This window comes from Danio rerio, chromosome 18, assembly GCF_049306965.1.
Source record: "Danio rerio strain Tuebingen ecotype United States chromosome 18, GRCz12tu, whole genome shotgun sequence".
NCBI classification, from domain to species: Eukaryota; Metazoa; Chordata; class Actinopteri; order Cypriniformes; family Danionidae; genus Danio; species Danio rerio.
In genome coordinates, this window is record NC_133193.1 from 28,756,754 (window position 1) to 28,779,600 (window position 22,847).

The 22,847-nt window shown below is 32.8% G+C and overlaps 2 protein-coding genes across 7 annotated transcripts in view; both read left to right on the forward strand.

Annotated features, from left to right (window-relative positions):
• The first annotated feature begins 1,945 nt into the window (after window positions 1-1,945).
• Window positions 1,946-19,519, forward strand: cd81b (CD81 molecule b). The gene is given in 8 exon segments (NM_001003735.1): window positions 1,946-2,036; window positions 3,759-3,873; window positions 13,922-14,019; window positions 15,683-15,757; window positions 16,381-16,494; window positions 16,582-16,683; window positions 18,710-18,793; window positions 18,888-19,519. Coding segments are annotated over 8 exon segments (717 nt in total). The 5' UTR covers window positions 1,946-1,970; the 3' UTR covers window positions 18,951-19,519.
• Window positions 19,520-21,309: 1,790 nt separating this feature from the next.
• The window catches only part of si:dkey-29p10.4, a 28,639-nt gene continuing 27,101 nt past the window's right edge, over window positions 21,310-22,847 (forward strand). For all 6 annotated transcript variants that reach the window (XR_012394349.1, XR_012394348.1, XM_073930349.1 and 3 more), the window contains exon 1: window positions 21,310-21,617. Coding sequence is in view for 4 of the 6 variants with exons in the window: in XM_073930349.1 (XP_073786450.1) it covers window positions 21,392-21,617 (226 nt within the window). In the remaining 2 variants the exon portion in view is untranslated. The remainder of the gene's footprint in view (window positions 21,618-22,847) is intronic.

The window sequence follows — 22,847 nt, forward strand, 5'->3', positions numbered from 1 at the left end:
AAAACGCGTTTTGAGTACATATTCATGGTATATTCAGTGTATATAGGTTTATATAGCCTACGCTGTGAAAAAACTTATAGCTAACTAACTTAAGCTAGTTATTCGTTACAAATGTAGATAGTTCATTGTATAATTATTTTATGAAGAACAAACTGACACAGATGTTTATTTTGCGTTATTATCTTGTGGCGTAGTGTTTTATTGTTTTACTGGCCATTTTAAGTCTTTTTTCATATTACACATAGGCTATAGGCCAGTGGTTCTCAAACTTTTTTCATCAAGTACCACCTCAGAAAAAAATTGTCTCTCCAAGTACCACCAAAATGAGCAGTATTGAAATACAGTAGCGTAGTAGGCCCAGTAAAGATGCTACAACTCTGCACATAAAAAAACATGGCAAATTAGCCTTAAATATAGGCTATATGTCATAAATGGCATATTATATACATGTTTTTTTATAAATTTTAATATATATATATAGCACTTACATGACATATTTCATTCCTCCGTGTACCACTAGAAGGAAGCCAGCGTACCACTAGTGGTACATGTACCAGAGTTTGAGAACCACTGCTATAGGGCCACTAGTCAGCACATTCTTTTAATTTATTTCGGTCCCACTTTATATTAAGTGTCCTTAACTACTATGTACTTACGTCAAAAAATAAATACAATGTACTTACTGTGTTTATAATGTATTTGAGAACACTTGTGGTGCTTTTGAGTTGGGATAGGGGTGGGGTTATGGACAGGTTTGGTGGTATGGGTAGGTTTAAGGGTGGGTTAAGGTGTAAGGGATGGTCAACAGTGTATTTACAAATGTAGTTACAAAAGTTAATTACAGATGTAATTACATACAGGTATTTAACCAAGCATAAGTACACAGTAAATACATGTATTTACACAATAAGTACATTGTAACAAACTATTAGTTCCTGTGTAAGTACATATTAGTTAAGGCCACTTAATATAAAGTGGGACCATAATTTCATTCTTACCTTTTCACTTTACATCAGTTTCTTGGTACGGTAGTTTAGGTGCTTAAAATAAAGAATAAATAGCTTAATATCTTCAGAATGCTAGCTTGATATTTTTATAGTCGGCCTAGCCTAGCAGATTATTTTAGTGTTAAAAAACTGTAGGCTATGTGTGTGTGTGTGTGTGTTAGGCATGAGACGATAACCGTTTTCAAGATATACCGGGATTTGAAAAGTTTTAAAACTGCCAAGATTTTCTGTAATACATTACTAAGGTAAGTGTATGATTTTTTTATTTGCATTTTTTAGGACAACCGTATCTCCAGCAGAAAAAAATATCCAAAGATGCCGTTTTAAATGGTAAAGAAAACAGTGTTTTTGAAACTAATGAAGACAGCAGAAGTCAATTAATCTTATGAATTATTTAGCCTGACAATTAGCCTACAATTCCAAATATTATAAATATTTAAAAAAACAAAATATATAGTTTTAAAAGGGCAATTTTTTTTTTTTTTTACAGAAATTTAAAAAGAATATATCTAGAGCAGTGAGCACAATACCGTGATACCCTAAAACTGTTATTATACCGTCAGAATCTTATACCGGCCCATGCCTAGTGTGTGTGTGTGTGTGTGTGCGAGTGTGTGTGTGTGTGTGTGTGTGTGTGTGTGATACTGTGATAATAGTTAAAAAGACTACAAATAAAATAAACATAATAAAACATAAATGATGAGTCTTTTACCAACTTATGTGAATTTCGATTTGTCATGCATTGCCATTTAATCAATTAAAACCAGGTTTTTATATGTTAATGTGGGGCAGAGCTTGGCAGGAGGATCCCTCAGTTTTTTTCTGCCTCAGTGAGTTTATATAAACACATGAGCTCGTGGGCAGTTTCAGAGAGCCGGACTGCCTCACATCCCCTTATATCCATCTTTGGAGCTGAGCCTCGATCCTCTTCCTCCAGACCAGCATCACTCACCACATCAAACCATGGCTGTAACAGGCTGCTCTCAGTGCATTAAATATATGCTCTTCTTCTTAAACTTCATTTTCTGGGTGAGTCCATTTGTTTACCAGCATGATTTGTTTTTATTTTTCACTTATAGCCTACAAATATCATACATCGTTGCTTCAGAAATGTTCAATTTTATGTTATAAAATTTGAAATATTTACAGTACTATGTTAAACTTTTATCTGTAATTTTATAATGACACAATTTAGGAAATAACCTAGTAAACAATTTAAATTTCCATGAGTTCAGTGAATCCCAGGGTGTTCATTTAAGCCACAGAAGTATTCAGAGTAGGAAACAATAAGTGCCTTTCTGAAAGTTCTTCTTGGAGGTCTATTGACTCTGTAAACAATCGACCCATCTGAAGTAATTAGATGTGCTTTTCCTCACACTTTTTCTCACAGTTAGAGTTTAACTTCTAGACCTTCAAAACACAGTCTGGAATAAATTAATGGCAGTGTTATAGAGAAGTGGGTGTTCATACTATTTTATAAAACTTATGGTCTATATTTTTTCTTCTCGATTGCAGTTTTTTAAGTAGTGTAGTCACTGTTTGTCTTGTATGTGTTCTTAGACTTGAAGAAAATGTGTGTCGGAGGCTCCAGAGAGGGCTAGCTGTGGTTTTGCTTTATTTTTACTCTCTATAATTATGACCTTGTATTTATAAATGGGAATATAAAAAAACAAAAAAAAAACAAAAAATGTCCCACGTACATTGGTAATATGGTATAGGCTACATTTTATTATATAATTCGATATAATACGCTGTAAAAAATGATTTGGGACAACATGAAGGAATTAAGTTAACTTATTAGTTTTTGCTAATTTAAGTGGGTTGAATATAAAGCAATTGAGTTTTCCCAAAACCTTAAAAATTATGTTGTTTCAGCTCATTTTAAAAAAGTAGTTTGCACAAATAGCAAACATAATTTTTGAGTGCATTATTACCATATAAACAGACTTTTAAAGTGTATTCTATGTACTTTATATTTTAGCATCTATTTCTATAGCATTTATTGTATTGTCTGGTAACAGAATTTCAGACATTTTATAATAAATATTTACTATCTGCAAGTTCTCTCTTTATTGAAACACCAGGAAGGTTCAGAACAATGAAATCACAAAGCTAATTATGACTTTTAAGGAAAGTCTAATTAGCATTTAGCAGCAAGACAAATGATTTGGAATAACATTCATTACTAAAAATAAATAATGTTTACCCCAACAAAAACTGACAGTGAAATTGGAACAACTCTACTGACTCATCTTACCAAAAGTATACTTTACCATGCAGCAAATTGAAATGTATGTTTTGACTATATAGTATACTTGCGTTGCATGAGAATGATATTGTTTGATATCATATCTACTGCGCCAATCCTGAAGCCTCTTGAGATGCGTATTGTTTCCCGTCATTGTACTTTACGCACTGCCAACACCAAAATATATCTGCCTGACTTCCACAATTCTCTGAGTGAAGCTGCTGCTTCCTGCTCCGCCAATTGCAAAAAAATAAACAAACAAACGGTATCACAGAGGACTGGCTCTCAGTGCTGAACAGGACCCCCACCCCTTCTTTGTGCGTGAATAACACTAAACCTGTCAGATGTTTCTTCCCCAAACGCAGGAAGAAATGACCTCAGGAGTGACCTCCGGAAAAAGAATTGAAGCAAACATTTCTGGGCGATGACATCTGTTGAAGGTTCTAATCAGTCATTTAATGGAGAATTTTTGCTAAGATATTTCTGTTTTTCTTTGTTGCTAGCTGGCTGGTGGTGTGATTTTGGGTGTAGCTTTATGGCTTCGTCACGACAGTCAAACCAGCAACCTCCTCATGCTCCAGTTTGAAGGAAATCAAGCACCGGGAACTTTTTATATCAGTAAGTGACTTCTGCTCACATGCTAAATTTGGCCAAAGGCCCATTCACTACAATGACCATAACTGCTCTAATGATAAAGATATAGTTTTATGAAACACTCTGAATTGAATGGAATAGCAGTCTATGCCTAAATCAGTAATGGCACACAGAAACAATATTGCTTCTATAGGTTTTATGATACTGGTGTCAAACTGATATATTTAAAGTGGTACCAGTACCTAGAAATTGCAAAAAAAAAATGATAAATAAGAGCCCCAAAACAAAATTGGAAGACTTTTATTAATTAAAAAAAATCTTGCACAACATATTATATATATATATATATATATATATATAAGTATTATCCTTTTAATCTCTGCAGACCTGGTATTGGGTTCAAAATGACATCATCATTCACTTCCTTTAACTTGTAAAGGTTTGTGTTGGGTGTGTTGGTTTAGTTTCTTTCCTGCAGACATTTATCACTTTGACATTCATTTTACTAAACAGATTGGGCTCAATTTGTGTTAGATTGGTCTATTTGTGCTGATCCAAATAGATTATTTTATTTACCATATACAATATCAAAATATGAATATAGGTAATACATTGTGGTGCATTTGAACAAAACAGATTTATTAAACAGAAATATTCATCAAAATAATATTTTAGTCATAAATATCTTTAGAAATAGAAAGATAATACATTTAAATTCAAACTAAATATTGCAAAATGTTACAAAAATGTACAAACTACAAAATATCAAACATATATATATATATATATATATATATATATATATATATATATATATATATATATATATATATATATATATATATATATATATATATTTTTTTTTTTTTTTTTATTTTATTATTAAATATTTTCCCCTAATATATACATTTGGGTGCAATTTTTTTTTTTTTACTGTAATCTTAACTTAATTTGATAGATTACCTCAGATTTGGCTTCAGTACTGACTAAACTATTGTATATGCACAAATATAATATTTAAATGAACATTTTCAAGCAACTTTAACAGTTAGCAGAGAATCAAAACTGTCAAAGTGAAACTTGCATCTGCTCACCTAATTTTCATTCAACTTTCTTTCAACCATTTTTAAAACTGAATTGTCAGTCACAAATGTTTTAAAAAATGTTCATTCATTTGCTAAGCTATTTATTATTATGTCTGCTTTTAAAACAACTATTTGTGAAATAGAGAAAACAAATGAAACACTCTTGCCGACTTAACTCTACCGGTTACACAGACATGAGAAATGCATCCATATAGAAATGCCTACTTATACACTGTAAAAAAATCCTGGGGTTCTCAAATTTTTAAGCTGACTCAATTTAATCTAATGAGTCCATTAAACTTTATGAATATTTATTAAATATTATGTTAAACTGACTTAAAACAGTTTGCGTAACTAAAATTAAGTTAGAACATAATTAACTTCGTTTAGTAAGTTACAATGAACTAAAAGCATATGTTGTCATGACTAAATGATGTTAAATGAATACTGTAAGTCACTTTGTAATATACAAATATAATATATATATAAAAGGATTATGTCTCCCAAAAATTTGAATTCGGTTATTAACTACTCACCCTCATGTTGTTTTAAATCCTTGAAACTCATCTGCAGAACACACATGAAGATATATTAGATGAAATCTGAGGGCTCTCTTATTAAAAGTCTGATTAAAATTCTGAAAATGAACAAAAAACATTTAAAAACATTCCATGTGACTTCAATAATTCAACTGTAATCTTATAAAGCTTAAAAAAATCCCAAACTGTTGCCATTAGAGTTAGCAGCGCAACCACACTAGAGCTGTATTGGCCTATATATACAACATAATATATATTATGTTCCAGCACAGCTATCATGCACTGGAGTGAACACAAATATAGTTACTATTATAGTTACTGTCATAGTAACAATGTTGGCTTAATAAGACATGGAAGTTGGCTTCTTTGAATAATTTTGAGTGATTAAATGCAATTATAAAAGCAATCTTTATAGCTGTATGAGTGAAACCAACAGCTCCTTCATGCCTCAAAATGCGCCGATTTAAAATGTTAACTACAGTCTAGTTCCAATTACCCAGCCTTGTTATTTAAACCAGCCACCCAAAGCCTGCCATCATAACCCTCTGAAAATAACTTTTCCTATTCATTTCCAGTCTAAATGCTCACTTCTGCATAATGTTGTTAATTATATCCTTTTACATTATAATTTATACCCTGAACATTTATTTAGTCTATGCAAAGTTATATTTCAGATTTTGCCTTGTTCATCATCATTTGATTTAGCGTGTTCTTCATCATCATTGGGGTCTTACTTAACACTTTATTGATGTTTGTTTCTATTACATGAATTATTGTTTAGGGATATGAAGTTGTATGAAGTAATTAGCAGCATATTTAAAATGATTTGTGAAATTATTAGAATAAATTACAATTATCGTAGTTTTGTTGATTTTTCTTCCAATGAAATCACCTAAATTAAAGACTGAACAACTAAAGGATATACAGAAAACATGTATCATTTAATTAAATATAACATAAATAAATTTAAATAAATCAAAATAAAATAAAAGTCTAAATATGTTAATAAATTAAAATAGAAAATAGAAAAATAAATAAATAGACCTTTCTTTAATTTTATGTTATAACAGTAATGGTAATGCGAACAGTAAAATGTTTATTTTTATAGTATTATTTTTATCTTATTTATTATTATCATTTATTAGTTTATTTTAATGTGATAATAAAATTATTATGATAACATATTTGCATTGATATACTGCTATTTCTGCTACTACTACTAATAATAATACTAATAATAATACTAATAATAATACTACTACTACTACTACTACTAATAATAATAATAATAATAATAATAATAATAATAATAATAATAATAATAATAATAATAATAATAATAATAAGTATTAATTAGTTAGTTGGCATTTCTGTGTGGAGTTTGCATGTTCGCGTTCATGTGGGTTTCCTCTGGCTTGTCTGGTTTACCCCACAGTCTGAAGACATGCGGTACAGGTGAATTGGGTAGGCTAAATTGTCCGTAGTGTATGGGTGTGAATGAGTGTGTATGGATGTTTCCCAGAGATGGGTTGCGGCTGGAAGGGCAACCGCTGCGTAGAACATGTGCTGGATAGGTTGGCGGTTAATTCCGCTGTGGTGACCCCGGATTAATAAAGGGACCAAGCTGAAAAGAAAATGAATGAATGAATAAAATAATTATACAACTATTAAAATATTCAGTGATCAAAAATATTCTCATCTTGTTGATTCTGTGGATGTTATAATAGTTTCTTAATATACATTATCAGGAAGCCTTTGCAGCACAATGTTTGAGAAACAATTAGTCCTGAAATAGAGGAGTAGGTCTCCTCAAAAGACAGAAACAGGAAACTGGCTCTAAACGGGACCCTGAGAAAGGCCACTAAGACACTTCTGTGCGCACATCTAGATCTGAACAACTGTTCGGCAGCAGCACAGTATAATTATGTAAGATATTTGATTCTATTTGACCTGCGGTGCGGTCAGATGTAATTTACTTTTATTTCCTTTGATTAAAAATTTTCATTATACATATCATATTACATATCATGCAGCTTTGCATAAAAAAAGCATTGTGCTGCTTGATTTCTTATCAGAGGTTACTACCTGTATGTCAAAGTACACTGAGGGAAACAAAGAGAAACTAAAGCGCTTCCTTTTAACCCATTAAAGCCTCCTGTATCATATTGAAAAAGGACTCTAAATGAAAATAAACTCAACTTTTTGAAATATTCTCTTCTGCATTAATAAAATTTTTAGTATTAGAAAAATCACACTAAAATATATTTATCAAAAGGTGCTAGGTTTGGGTCGCAAAGTAAAACTGAGCTGTTTTTTATTTATTTTCATTCTAAGGGGTAATAAAAAGTCTCTATCAGACTTTTGTTTAGTTTGAAAGCAGTTTGAAAATATGAAAACTGAGAAGTATTGAAAGCTTCTTAATGTGAAATACTGAGAAAATGTGTGTTTACAGAGAGGGAAGATTTTAGTGGTTCACCAACTGGGATTGAAAGAGAAGTTCGGAAGTCAGAACTGTATTTTGGACAAACAAGGATAAAGACTGTAGTGTTATTTTATATTTGATTATTCAATTTCCGTTATTTAAATACTGTTAGACTGCCTGGAAAACCATAAATCACTGTTGTTGTTTTTTTCTTTGCTTTGTTGTATTTATCTATGCTTGTGATTTGTTTTAGTTATATGCATGATTCACTTCTCTACAGAATTATTTGAGTCAGTCTAAATTATGGAATTATTTACAAATAGAGCTATTCAAGTGATCTAGTAAAATTTTATAAATATCCCAATATATAAATCACAGGAAAACTCAGTTTCGCAATGTCAGCTTTTACTAAAGCCATGCAGCCCAAAAAATGGGTCTTCCAAGGCAAAAAACAAATGGAGGAAAATTATAGCTGTCGTTCATAGCATTTCAAGTAAGGGATAATGTAACTTCAGCTCATTGTTTGCGCAAAATAAACCCAGACTTTATGTTAAAGACAGTTTTGCGAAAACAACCAGTTAGATGTTCATTATCATGCTTATTATAGAGACTTGCAAATGTAAGCAATCAGAGACAAAACATTGATCTTAGCTGTAATTATGGATCTTTTTTACTAAAACATAATCTGGCTGCACTGTAAAAACATTATTTAAAAACAAAAATAAAATAACGGCCATTAAATTACAGAAATTTACTGCAAAATAACAACCGCTAATATACAGAAATTTACTGTAAAATAACAGATGTTAAAATACAGAAATTTACTTTAAAATAACAGACGTTAAATTGCAGAAATTTGCTGTAAAATAATAGACGCCACCAAAAAACATAAAATAACTGATTTTTTTTACGTTTACATTTTACATTTAAGATGGCCCCAAACAGTCAAATCATGTGAAGTTGATCTTTATTGTCAATGGTACATATAAAAAGAAGAGTGTTTTTGCAGGTGGTTTGTCAGACCCACTTACCTGTGTGAAGCAAACTCCTAAATTCACAAAGTTTTTTCTAGAGATATGGAGTGATTGTAAAGAAGTGTCTTGTGCAATTGTGCAAACTGAGGTAAATGTTTGGGAAAGTGACATAAGTAAAAGAGTGTGTACAGGGGGTTTGTCAGGCCCACTCACCTATGTGAGGTACACCCAACAACAGAGGAGTATATGATAAAGATATGAGTGTATTCACCTCATTTCAAGATGATTAAAGTATGCGGATAATCCTGTATTATTAGTTGCATCGGATGTTATCTAGTAATAAAGTACCCTGATATGGTGAGACTGACAAATCAGAATGAAGTATTCCAGAGAGCTGTGTAATAATAAGCAAAATAAACATGTACTATTGTTTTATATGGCTCTAGTAAAGAGTCATGAGAGACATGATGTAAAAGCTTGCCTATGGAGTTGCTCATAAAACACACAGATGTAGTCTTGTAGATGTAGTCATGTCGCCGTGCCTGTGTTTTCTTTAATAACACTCCATTCTGCAGTTTTCACATGAAGTAGAATCTACTGACACACCCACCGTAGCTTTTAAAAGAACCAAGGAAAGACTAAAAAGTTACCACAGGGTGTGTTCATATACTCCACCCATATGTGCACATACATGCGTTCACACACACACACTGGTATTTACACACTGAACCACAGCAGATGTACACAGAGAGTTCAGTGGCACGAGGTCAGCATGTTGTGGGCATTGGCGTCGAGTTTGCACCCATTAATTTTTGTGGAAACCATTGGGTTGTCTCTCTTCACTCACATAAGTACATGGAAGAACCGAAGCTCCGCCTGCTCCTTTTTATAGCAGTAACAACCTTTTCTGATTAAAGAAGATGGGGTTGTTGGTCTGGCCCACCCAAAGAAAGAAGAGAGAGATGAAGAGCTCCTGGACATCAGTGTAATTGAAAAAGCCCTGTTCATGTGCCCGTTACACCACTAATTAGAACGAGCAGCGCTTGGGTTTCGCTCAAGCACTGGTTAAACAACCCTAAAAATATGTTCAAGCTCTGCCGCTCCAGCAAATCATTATAGCTTAGAGAGGAATCTGGTTGGAGAAAACTCTCTGAATCCTAAATATAGTTTTTTTTTAAACAGAGAGCGGATTTTCTACTGCAGGGATGAAATACATTTACATTCCTACATTTGGCAGAAGCTTCTATTCAGAGCAGCTTACATTGCTATGAAGGTACACATTATGAGTTCTTGCTTTTTTGGAGGAATCAAAACTACGACCTTGGGATTACATGCTTTACAATTGGTCTATTTTGCAATCATTTAAAAACGGCAATCATTAACTTTTTTGCTGTTTAAGACAAAAGATATTTTGAACAATGAGAAGTAGCCATTGACATGAAATCTATAACCGTTGTATCTACCATCCCAGCAGACAGACAACATCATAAGATGTTAGATTTGATTTAGGTCTGCAGCATTTTAGGACAATGTTAATTCGATGTCCAACAACAACGTGAAATGACATTGATATTTGGTTGACTTTTGGTTGTGTTGGAAAGTGACCAAAATTCAACGTTGAGCCAATATCTTAAACCAACATCATATTGACGTCAATACTGACATTTATTCGTCAGGTATGGCTACTAAAATCCAATGTCTGATAGACATTATATTGTAACGTCCACACAACGTCAAGCTGTAACCAAATTAGAAGTTGATATTTTGTTGTTTTTAGGTTGCTTTGGAATTTAACCAAAATGTAACATCTGTCTGACTTTATTTTCCTTTCCAAACAAAACTGGGATATATATATATATATATATATATATATATATATATATATATATATATATATATATATATATATATATATATATATAAATTATTATTATTATTTATTTAATTTTTTTACTTAGAGAAGCAAACTTTATTTGTTTATTAATTTGTTAATGCAGTGGGTGGTACATTCGCCGGTTGCTGGTTCGAGCCTCGGCTGGATCAGTTGGCGTTTTTGTGTGGAGTTTGCATGTTCTCCCTGTTTGGTGTGGGTTTCCTCCAGGAGCTCCAGTTTCCCCCACAGTCTAAAGACATACAGTACAGGTGAATTGGGTACGCTAAATTGTCCTTAGTAAACGTGTGTGAATGAGTGTGTGTGGATGTTTCCCAGTGATTGGTTGCTGCTGGAAGGGCGACCACTGTGTAAAACATGTGCTGGATAAGTTGGCAGTTTATTCCGCTTTGGCAACACTGGATTAATAAAGGGACTAAGTTAAAAAGAAAAAGAATGAATGAATGTATTAATTAATTTATTTATTTTCACTGGGTTATTGTGTAAAATTTGGACAAACCCAAACATTGTGTTGAATTTGGTTGTTTTTATTTGAATTTAAAAAAGTAATCCAGCAGTTGGGTTAGTCCCCATTACATCCTGCAATGCATGGGTTGCAATAACCCAGCATTTTTAGAGTATATTTATTTATTACAGTTTTAATTTTTATTATATATAAGTGTCTCTTTCATAAAAAAAAACACTTAAAAACAGTTCTCCCAAAAATTAAAATGCATGGGTTTGCTCTGGGTGCTCCTGTTTTCCTCACAGTCCAAAGACGTGTGCTATAGGTAAATTGGATAAACTAAATTGGCATTAGTGTATGAGTCTGTGTGTGTAAATGTGAGAGTCTATGGGTGCTTCCCAGTACTGGGTTGCGGCTGGAAGGCGTCCACTGTGTAAAACATATGTCGGAATAGCTGGTGGCTCCAATTGTCCACCGTGGCAACCTCTGAATAGAGACTAAGCCGAAGGAAAATGAAAGGACGATTTAGGTGATATAATTTTTAAAACTCATATTCATTCATTCATTCATTCATTCATTTTCTTTTCGGCTTAGTTATTTATTAATTCGGGGTTGCCACAGCAGAATGAACTGCCAACTTGTCCAGCATGTTTTTACGCAGCGGATGCCCTTCTTGCTGTGAGGCGACAGCACTACCTAGTGCGCCACTACATCCCCCTAAAGCTCATATTCTAGAATATACATTTTATTGTTGTGTTGCCAGTGCATCTTGGTTTTCTGCGTTGGAGCTACAGTGTTACTGTGTTTTATATTTTATATAAGTGCCAATATTGAAATTGCACAAATACTGCACACAATATTTGATTTGATATGATATGATATATGATACTATATGATATATTGTGATACAATATGATTTAATTATTTTATGATATGATACAATATGATACGATATGACATGATATGATATTACTGCAGGTTAATTCAAAATCCATTGTTTCCTGTCCAGAACACTAATTTCAGTTGTTCGGTAACTAATCCAGCTTGGTGTTAAAAGGTCTGCTTTAATCTACATTAATGCAATTGTATCTTGGAAAATATTACCGCTTATTAGACGCCAACAAAACAATTTTTTGCAGATATATTTTTGGTTCAGAAACTATATTACTGAACAATTGGTTACAAGATTTGTTTTTGGGTATCTGAGTTTTCAGCTGGACAGATAAACACTAATTTGCATTAATACAAAACACTCATGCTTACAGAAAATGGATTTACAAACAACAAACTCCCTAAACCTTGTAGAAGCTAGTAGTAGTATTGATTGTTTCCTTAGAAAGTCTTAATCAGAATTTATTGGGAAGACAAAAAACAAATGTTGTTCATAGACAGGTTTGTTTTCAGAGGCTGCTGTGGGAGTCTTGCTCTTGCTCTGCTATGTGGACGGTTCCTGTTTAGACTAGATCTTCCCATGCCTGTTAATAGTTTGAACAGTCAAGTGCTCTTTTACCTATAAGACTGAGCCTGCGCTTTCACTCACCCTCTGCTATTTTGTTGTGTTTATTCTGCCATGGCAAGTCAGACAGGAAAATACACATTAGCTTTTTGTTTAGCTTTTGGTTCTGAATTTCATAATAATGACATGAAGATATGAAAGAGAGGAAATTGATCATATTTGAGTTACAGAAAAAGGAAAATGAGTCAGATGTAAAAGATCTTTTACTTTAAATGTATTTAATCTATTCATTTACCTATCATTCTTTTTTTTTTTTATCGTCAGTGTATATCGTAGCCCAAATACTCCCGGATCTTACATGTGTTTTGAGTAACATGTTTTATTTTTAAAGTGTTGATATTTGTCTTCAAATTTCCAAATGCGAATTTTATCCTTCAGAGCATTTATTTGAAGGAAATGACAAGGGGTCAGTAAAAATATTCTATATTCTGAAATAATAATAAAAAAAATACTTGAATTCTCTGGATTTATGATTTAAGATTTTGTGTTTTAGGAAGACATCTGAAAACAAATGTTGCAAACTAATCCTGACATTGTAAATCCATGTGTCTAAAATATTTAAAACACATTTTATACTATGCCTATAATGCATAGCAGACATACTGTATTTATAACATTCATATATTTTGTTATATTTTTGTTTAGACAACACAATATCAATATTTAACATCAGAAGATTTAAGAAAGCAATATTTGGTGCAGTAACCCTAATTTTTAATCTTAACAAATAAAATTATATTTTTCAAAAGGTCTCTTATTTTTCCTCCATAGATGTATATATATTTGTGTCTTTGTGTAAAATTTCTTAAATTGTTTTCAATATTTAGGGTACGAAAATATTGAATATTATATATTGAGCAGTTTCCTGGAAAAATGCCCTAAATAATATTATTCTTATTTGAAGCTGACCTATTGATAAAGAGAATATATATATACTAACTCTGAAGTTTTTTTTATTTATCTTTCAGAGCTGTAGATTTATGACTAATTTGTCCACGTATTGTAGTTGTTCAACAGAGTTTTGAGGCTTCTACATGCTGCACATATGCCCTCTAGTGGATATCCATTAATATGTTATATCTACAGCTCACAGCAGCTGTTTATAAAAAAATGAAAAGGATCACTGGAGTCCTTTAGAAAGTGTTTTTGTGCAATAAATGGGAATGTCTTGCTCATGTACAATTTGTGTTGCTCTTTCAGGTGTGTATGTCCTCATAGCGATCGGTGCCATCATGATGTTTGTGGGTTTCCTCGGCTGTTATGGAGCTATTCAGGAATCTCAGTGTCTTTTAGGAACGGTGGGTTCATGCTATTTTTTTTTTTCATGTTTCCTTCATGATTCACAACTTTTTTAGGAGACCCTGTTGTTACTAAATCCCATCCTGTATAACAGGAATAATATTAATTTACATTTTAACACATGACTTAAATAAACTATAAAAATCGTCTATTTATTTATACATTTAACAATTATTTATAATTTTTAATTAATTGCTTTGTTAAATGACATATACAAACCATCAATTTTATTTAAATAAACACAATTAAATATATCTATTTATTTGTCTAATATTTGTTCATTTTATTTCTAACTGGCACTCCTGTTCCCCCGTACAGATCGCCCAAACATTTAAGAGGTGTTTTGTTAATTAAATAAATAAAATAATTTTATGAATTAAATAAATTTGATTAATTCAATTAATATACAGTTGAAGTCAGAATTAACAGCCTCTCTGAATTATTAGTTTATTTTGTTCCCCAATTTCTGTTTAACGTTGAGAAGATTTCTTCAACACATTTCTAAACATAATAGTTTTAATAATTCATTTCTAATAACTAATTTATTTTACCTTTGCCATGATGATAGTAAATAATATTTTACTAGATATTTTTCAAGACACTTCTATACAGCTTAAAGAGACATTTAAAGACTTAACTAAGTTAATTAGGTTAACTAGGCTGGTTAGGATAATTAGGCAAGTTATTGTATAACAGTGGTTTATTTTGTAGACTATTGAAAAAATTTGCTTAAAGGGGCTAATAATTTTGTCCCTAAAATGTTTTTTTTTTTAATTAATAACTGCTTTTATTCTAGCTGAAATAAAACAAATAAGACTTTCTCTAGAAGAAAAAATATTATCAGACTTACTGTGAAAATGTCCTTGCTCTGTTAAACATAATTTGGGAAATATTTAAAAAAGAAAAAAAAAAAGATTCAAAGGGGGGCTAATAATTCTGACTTCAACTGTATGTGTATATATAGTATTAAACCCTTAAGGTGCACTTCTTGAAAATATCTTTTGGCCCACATTTTGTATTGAATAATATACTGACACAACTCTAATAAAAAGTAATAAGAAATAAAAAAATAATGAAAACCTATGGATAAAAGGTCAACCAGTTAGTTGTTATGCATGTTAAAGGATTAAAATAATGTTATATAAATATGAATATACAACAGCCGACAAGAAAATGAATATATGAATCAATATACAACATGCAACAAGTTTCCCAGAGATGTGTTGCGGCTAGAAGGGCATCAGCTGCGTAAAAACTTGCTGGATAAGTTGGTGGTTCATTCTGCTGTGGCAGATAAATAAAGGTACTAAGCAGACAAGAAAATGAATGAATGAATGAACATGTAACATGACAAGGCAAAGTAGTTAAAACAAATAAAATGCTAGACACTACTCTGAATATCAGGTTTCAAAATTATATTATATATAGGAAATTTAGATGCTATTCATGTCAAGTTTTTGTCTGGAAAACATAGCACATGGAGGCAGAATTTTATTTGTAACCAAATAAGCTAGAAAGCTAATTCGCTTAATGTTATTTCTTGCTGAAATCTTGTTGTTTGGATGTTTAGCATAATGAAAAACTACACAGTTACAGTACTTAACATCTTCACAGTTCAGTATTTCTTCTTTCATCACAGTTTTATCTTTATTTCTCCCTCAGTTTTTCACATGTTTAGTGATCCTCTTCGCCTGTGAGGTGGCTGCAGGAATATGGGGCTTTATAAACAGAGACACAGTAAGAGTCCAGATACAATCAGCTATATATAAAAAAGACTAGGAGAGCTCTTGAAAATTCTGTTTCTCTGGATTTATAAAGTATGTGTTGCAGTAAATTAAATTGTTTAATTTAAATTAATACATTATTTGTTTCATATATAACAGGTCTAAAAATATTTTTTTCCAAATTTGAAATAAAAAGGGGGTCATTCACATTTTTATTCTCTCAGAGAATGACTTTGGTCAGAATATATATATATATATATATATATATATATATATATATATATATATATATATATATATATATATATTTTTTTTTTTACTTGTTACTGGATGAAATATTGCTTTCTTAACTTTCCAAAAGTTGAAACAATTGGTATTGTGTTGTCTAAACATAAATAAACATGCATATTCAGTTAAAAATTAATACAAACTTGAGCAAAAATGCTCAAAATGAATACATTTTAATTTTAAATGAGCAATAAATATCCTTAGTAGAATAAAACTCAAAAACATGACAACAAATCTTAAATCCAGAGAAACCGAAAATGTTATTTCCTCCTATATACAGTAGCTGTACAGTATATACACTTTCAAGATTTCATTTTAAACCTGTCACTTCTCATTTCATCCATCCAGATCTCCACTGAGCTTATTAATTTCTATGACGCTGCATACATTAAAGCTGTAGATCCAGTGGATACGACATCCAGACAGACAGCATCTAAAGTTCTGGAGGTCTTCCATGACAATGTGAGTTGCTGGAATTAATTATTTCTCTCTTTAAATCTGTGTTTTGGATGGTTGATCCTCTTATTCGCATTCTCTCTTCATATCTAGCTTGATTGCTGTGGTAAAGGGGATGATAATGACCTTTTCAAAGTTGTCCAGACCTCTCTGTGTCCCAAGAAGACTTTTCCACTTGATCCACTCATCTCTCAGGTATCTGCTGTAGCTTGAAAGATGGCATGAAACTGAAGTCATAATAGTTTTTTCTTCCCTGTTTTGAGGCACATCTGAGAGAAAATCTTCTTAAATGTGAAGAGTTGTTGACAAATTATCATGTGCATAGGTTTAACTTTTGTGATACTAATAATATATAGAAAAATAAAATTGCGAATTTCATTTCAGTTCAGCCTGAACATTCGTATATTTAAACATTATCAATATATTAAAAATAAAATAAATAAATAAATAAATAAATAAATATATATATATATATATATATATATATATATATATATATATATATATATATATATATATATATATATATATATACATACATACATTTTATTTTTAGTTCAACAAATGTATTATTCACTTGTTTGTTCGTACGTTTGTCATACTTTTCACTACCCCCACAACAGCCACCAGAAGTGCGCACACACACACACACACACACACACACACACACACACACACACACACACACACACACACACACACACACACTATATATATATATATTTTCAAGCTGAAAATCATGAGTTATGGAGAAGAAGAGGAAAGGCCAAATGTAGATGATTTTACCTGGAGAATTACTGTATGACAATTTTAAATTGTAATAGGAAGTGTTGCCAAACATTATGATTTTTTTTGTATTCCGTTTAGCACTTTTTAATTTTTTTGTCAGGTCCTGGATCCAGTTAAGGTAGCTGGCAATGATTTCCCCCCCTCTGAAGTAATAAAAACTTTTTTGCAATGATCAAAAAAGGCAAGAGCATTTGACTGTGAAGATGACAAGGACACATTTGTCCAAAAGAAATAAGCAAACAAACAGACAGAGACACAGACATAAACACACACACACACACACACACACACACACACACACACACACACACACACACACACACACACACACACACACACACACACACACACACACACACACACACACACACACACACACAGTTGTGATGTAATGTAATTCAATTCAATTCAATTCAATTCAGCTTTATTTGTATAGCGCTTTTACAATGTAGATTGTGTCAAAGCAGCTTCACATAAATGGTCATAGTAACTGGAACAGTGTGGTTCAGTAACTGGAACAGTGTGGTTAGGGTTTTGGTGTTTAAGTTCAGTTCAGTTGTGTGTGTGTACTGTGTATTTACATAATGCATTTATCTTTTATGACCATACACACAAAGCGCTTCACAATCAGGGGTGTCTTTCCACACCACCACCAGTATGCAGCATCCACTTGGATGATGCGACGGCAACCACAGGACAAAGGCGCTAGTGCGCTCACCACACACCAGCTATAAGGGGAGTTGAAAGGCAGTGATAAAGGCAATTCAGTAAATGGGGATGATTGGGAGGCCATGATCTATATGGGCCGATGTAGGGAATTTGGCGAGGACGCCGGGGTTACACCCCTAATCTTTTACGAGAAGTGCCATGGGATTTTAAATTACCACAGAAGGTCAGGACCTTGGTTTACCGTTTCATCGGAAAGACGGTACTCACTAACAGTATGGTGTCCCCTTAACTATGCTGGGGCATTAGGACTCACACAGACCACAGGTTAAGCCCCCCCTGCTGGCCTTACTAACACCACTTCCGACAGCAACATAGTTTTCCCATGTGGTCTCCCATCTAGGTACTGACCGGACTCAGCCTTGTTTAGCTCCAGTGAGTAACCAGTATTGGGCTGCAGAATGATATGGCTGTGTCTAATAATAGATGCAATGTTTCTACTGTACAGTCTATATTCTATACCCCTCTACCCCTCAATCCAACCTTCACATGAAACAATCTGCATTTTTACTTTTTCATAATACTTCATCCTGTGTGATTTATTAGCCGTTTTTCTCATAATGTTAAGTTTTACTGGTTTTGCTATACTTATGGGGACAGTTGGTCCCCACAGAAATACATGGTACGCACATAAACACACACAACCGTGGATTTGATTTAGAATGCAAAATAATTTGATTATATTTTTTGATGTTGTGCACTTCAGAGCTGCCACGTGAAGCTAAGAAACCTGTTCTCTGAGAAGCTTCATGTGATTGGACTGGCTGCTCTAGTTATTGCTGTCATTATGGTAAGAATAATACACACACATACAGACCTGTACTAAGAATATATACTCATATCCTTTCAAATGATTATGCGCTTAATTTCTCTCTACTGTGCAGGTTTTTGAGATGATCTTCACCATGGTCCTGTGCTGTGCGATCCGCAATGCTCCTGCGTATTGAGTTGGTGAATGATGACCAGGCTAATAAATGATGTTTGATGTATTTTTTTCTAGTGGTGGTCAAAAGGCCATTTCACTTCTGCATTGCCTCTCTCGTTTTAAGTTCAGGTGTCCAAACGCTGAACATTGATCCCTGTGTTTGTAGAGTGGACTGTCATTGTGAATGTGCCAGAATACACACCAAGGGCTTTTAAAAATTAACCAATAGCCAACATCAGAGAGGAGGGATAATGTGATTGATGAATAGCATTGCGTTTGTGTTGTATTGTTTTATGTTTATTTAATCATTTTATTAAATCTTTACTGGTTTACTTTAATTATCTGTTCTTCAACTTTTAGTAATAATTTTTGTGTGTTTGTTTATTTGTAAAGTAAATCAATGTAATGTTAATAGAGATGGATTTCAGCAGCCCCTAATGATGGTGTCATAAGAATCTAAACCCATATGAAGCAAATGAAGTAATACATAACCTGTTGAGTCCCTGCTGTATTTTTTATTTTGTAGAACATTGACTTGATTTCTAATAAACCTTTTAATAAATTTTAATTAATAAATAAAGGTTTAATAAAGAGAAGTGTGTGATTTACTTTTATTTGGTAGAAACAAAGATCAGATCTCCTTAGCTATAGCAAGATAGACCAATAGTATCTGGATGCAGCCTTTATGATGCAAGCTGAGATTGTATCAGAGATGTCAGAAACAATGCACTTAATGAAGCTAGTGACATCACTGTGAATGGATAGATAGATAGATAGATAGATAGATAGATAGATAGATAGATAGATAGATAGATAGATAGATAGATAGATAGATAGATAGATAGATAGATAGATAGATAGATAGATAGATAGATAGATAGGTAGGTAGGTAGGTAGGTAGGTAGGTAGGTAGGTAGGTAGGTAGGTAGGTAGGTAGGTAGGTAGGTAGATAGATAGATAGATAGATAGATAGATAGATAGATAGATAGATAGATAGATAGATAGATAGATAGATAGATAGATAGATAGATAGATAGATAGATAGATAGATAGATAGATAGATAGATAGATAGATCCATGACAGACAGACAGACGATAGATAGACAGATAGATACATAGATAGATAGACAGACAGACAGACAGACAGACAGACAGACAGACAGACAGACAGACAGACAGACAGACAGACAGACAGACAGACAGACAGACAGATAGATAGATAGATAGATAGATAGATAGATAGATAGATAGATAGATAGATAGATAGATAGATAGATAGATAGATAGATAGATCCATGACAGACAGACAGACGATAGATAGACAGATAGATACATAGATAGATAGACAGACAGACTGACAGACAGACAGACAGACAGACAGACAGACAGACAGACAGACAGACAGACAGACAGATAGATAGATAGATAGATAGATAGATAGATAGATAGATAGATAGATAGATAGATAGATAGATAGATAGATAGATAGATAGATAGATAGATAGATAGATAGATAGATAGATCCATGACAGACAGACAGACAGACAGACGATAGATAGATAGATAGATAGATAGATAGATAGATAGATAGATAGATAGATAGATAGATAGATAGATAGATAGATAGATAGATAGATAGATAGATAGATAGATAGATAGATCCATGACAGACAGACAGACAGACAGACAGACAGACAGACAGACAGACAGACAGACAGACAGACGATAGATAGATAGATAGATAGATAGATAGATAGATAGATAGATAGATAGATAGATAGATAGATAGATAGATAGATAGATATATAGATAGATAGATAGATAGATAGACAGATAGATAGATAGATCCATCACAGACAGACAGACAGACAGACGATGGATAGATAGACAGACAGACAGACAGACAGTTAGATAGATAGATAGATAGATAGATAGATAGATAGATAGATAGATAGATAGATAGATAGATAGATAGATAGATAGATAGATAGATAGATAGATAGATAGATAGATAGATAGATCCATGACAGACAGACAGACGATAGATAGACAGATAGATACATAGATAGATAGACAGACAGACAGACAGACAGACAGACAGACAGACAGACAGACAGATAGATAGATAGATAGATAGATAGATAGATAGATAGATAGATAGATAGATAGATAGATAGATAGATAGATAGATAGATAAAAAATAATGTAAAATATTACTTAATGTCCCTTTAATTGAAGAAACATAGATATAGACAATGGTTTTATGTACAGAAAGTATTGCGCGCTGTCGCTTTAAGGACAGGCTGTGAAATGCAGAAAATACAATGTGCGCTGTCTCTTTAAGAGCAGGGTAAATATTGTTCCTGCAGGATTCAAAAGATGAAGCTCCGCCTACTCTGCGCACGGTCAGTTTCGTTTCTTCGATCGCGTGTTATTCGGCTGTAAATAAAGCTTTTAACGAAGATGGGAGCAGCTAATGAGAAAGCTCTGAAATGCCCTCTATGTCATGAGGATTGTCGGGATCAGGTGACGCTGGGCTGCGGACATAGCTTCTGTCAGTCGTGTATCAAAGAGTTGTGGAGCGGCTCCCGCACTGGACCTTATTATTGTCCTGAGTGTCGATACGAGTACCAGCAGCTTCCGGACTACACGGACAGAGCGTCCACATCCACAGCCACACCGATAACACGTAGGTTTAGAAGCACGAACAGAACAAATATCGACTTGTTTGACCCTAAAGACGTAGGCCTAGTTGTTGTTATTATTGTTGTTCATATGCCTAATTTATTGATTGCGCTGTAACGCTAGGCCACAATCTGAACTTCTGTATTGATACCCACACATCGATCTGTTGTAGCGTAATAGTTAACGGGATAACATTAACAGAAAATCAAACATTCAATAGTTTATCTACTGTTTTGTAGTGTAAACATACTGCAGAGTTACAGAGGGGTTTTGCACCCCCTAACGTAAGTTAAACTAATACTGGATCCCCTCTGAAGGACATCAAAAAGATGTATGGGGTCAGCCCTTTAATCGTAAATAACTTTCTCTGTGAATCCACAATAAAAATATCATTTAACAGTCTGAAACTGGCAGTTCTAGAGCACTGATAGACATCTTATGTATTTACGATACGTATTTCTTGTAAAATAGGTGTTTATATCTCCATGTAGCAGAAAAAAGGAAAAATTAGACAATTTGTAGTCTAAAACCCACTGTACAGTAATCTCTAAAATAGTCACTAAATATTCAAATCAATTCATCTTTATGTCTATAGCCCTTTTTACAATGTAGATTGTGTCAAAGCAGCTTCACATATAAGACTATAGTGAATTGAAACAGTGTCAGTTCAGTTTTCATAGTTTAAGTTTAGTTTAGTTCAGTGTGGTGTAATGTTCACTGCTGAGTCCAAACACTGAAGAGCAATCCATCGATGCGCAGCTCTACAAGTCCCGAACTATTCAAGCCAGTGGCATAGTTAGTGGAATGTAGTGAAAATTTCCCTCAAAACACTGAAAACATATATGTTGTCTCTAAAGTTTTTTATATTTATTTTTATGATGTAACTTCAGCTTTCTAATTTAAACTTCTGAAACACTTAATAATAATATTGCATTACTGAATACATTTCACACGTTGTGCATACCTTTAACATAACCAATTTATCTGAAATTGTGCAAAGTAAAAATAATAACTATAAATGTATATTAGTTAGTAAATACTACTGTATTAGTAAATAGTTAGTTATATTTACCATTTACATGTCAATTCATGTTAAGTTCTATACTGACCCATATTGCTATTAGATTAGATTTAATTGTCATTACACATGTACAACACAAGTACAAGGTAACAAAATGCAGTTTAGTTCTAACTAGGAGTGCAATAGTAGCAAGTGCAGAATATAAGGTATAAA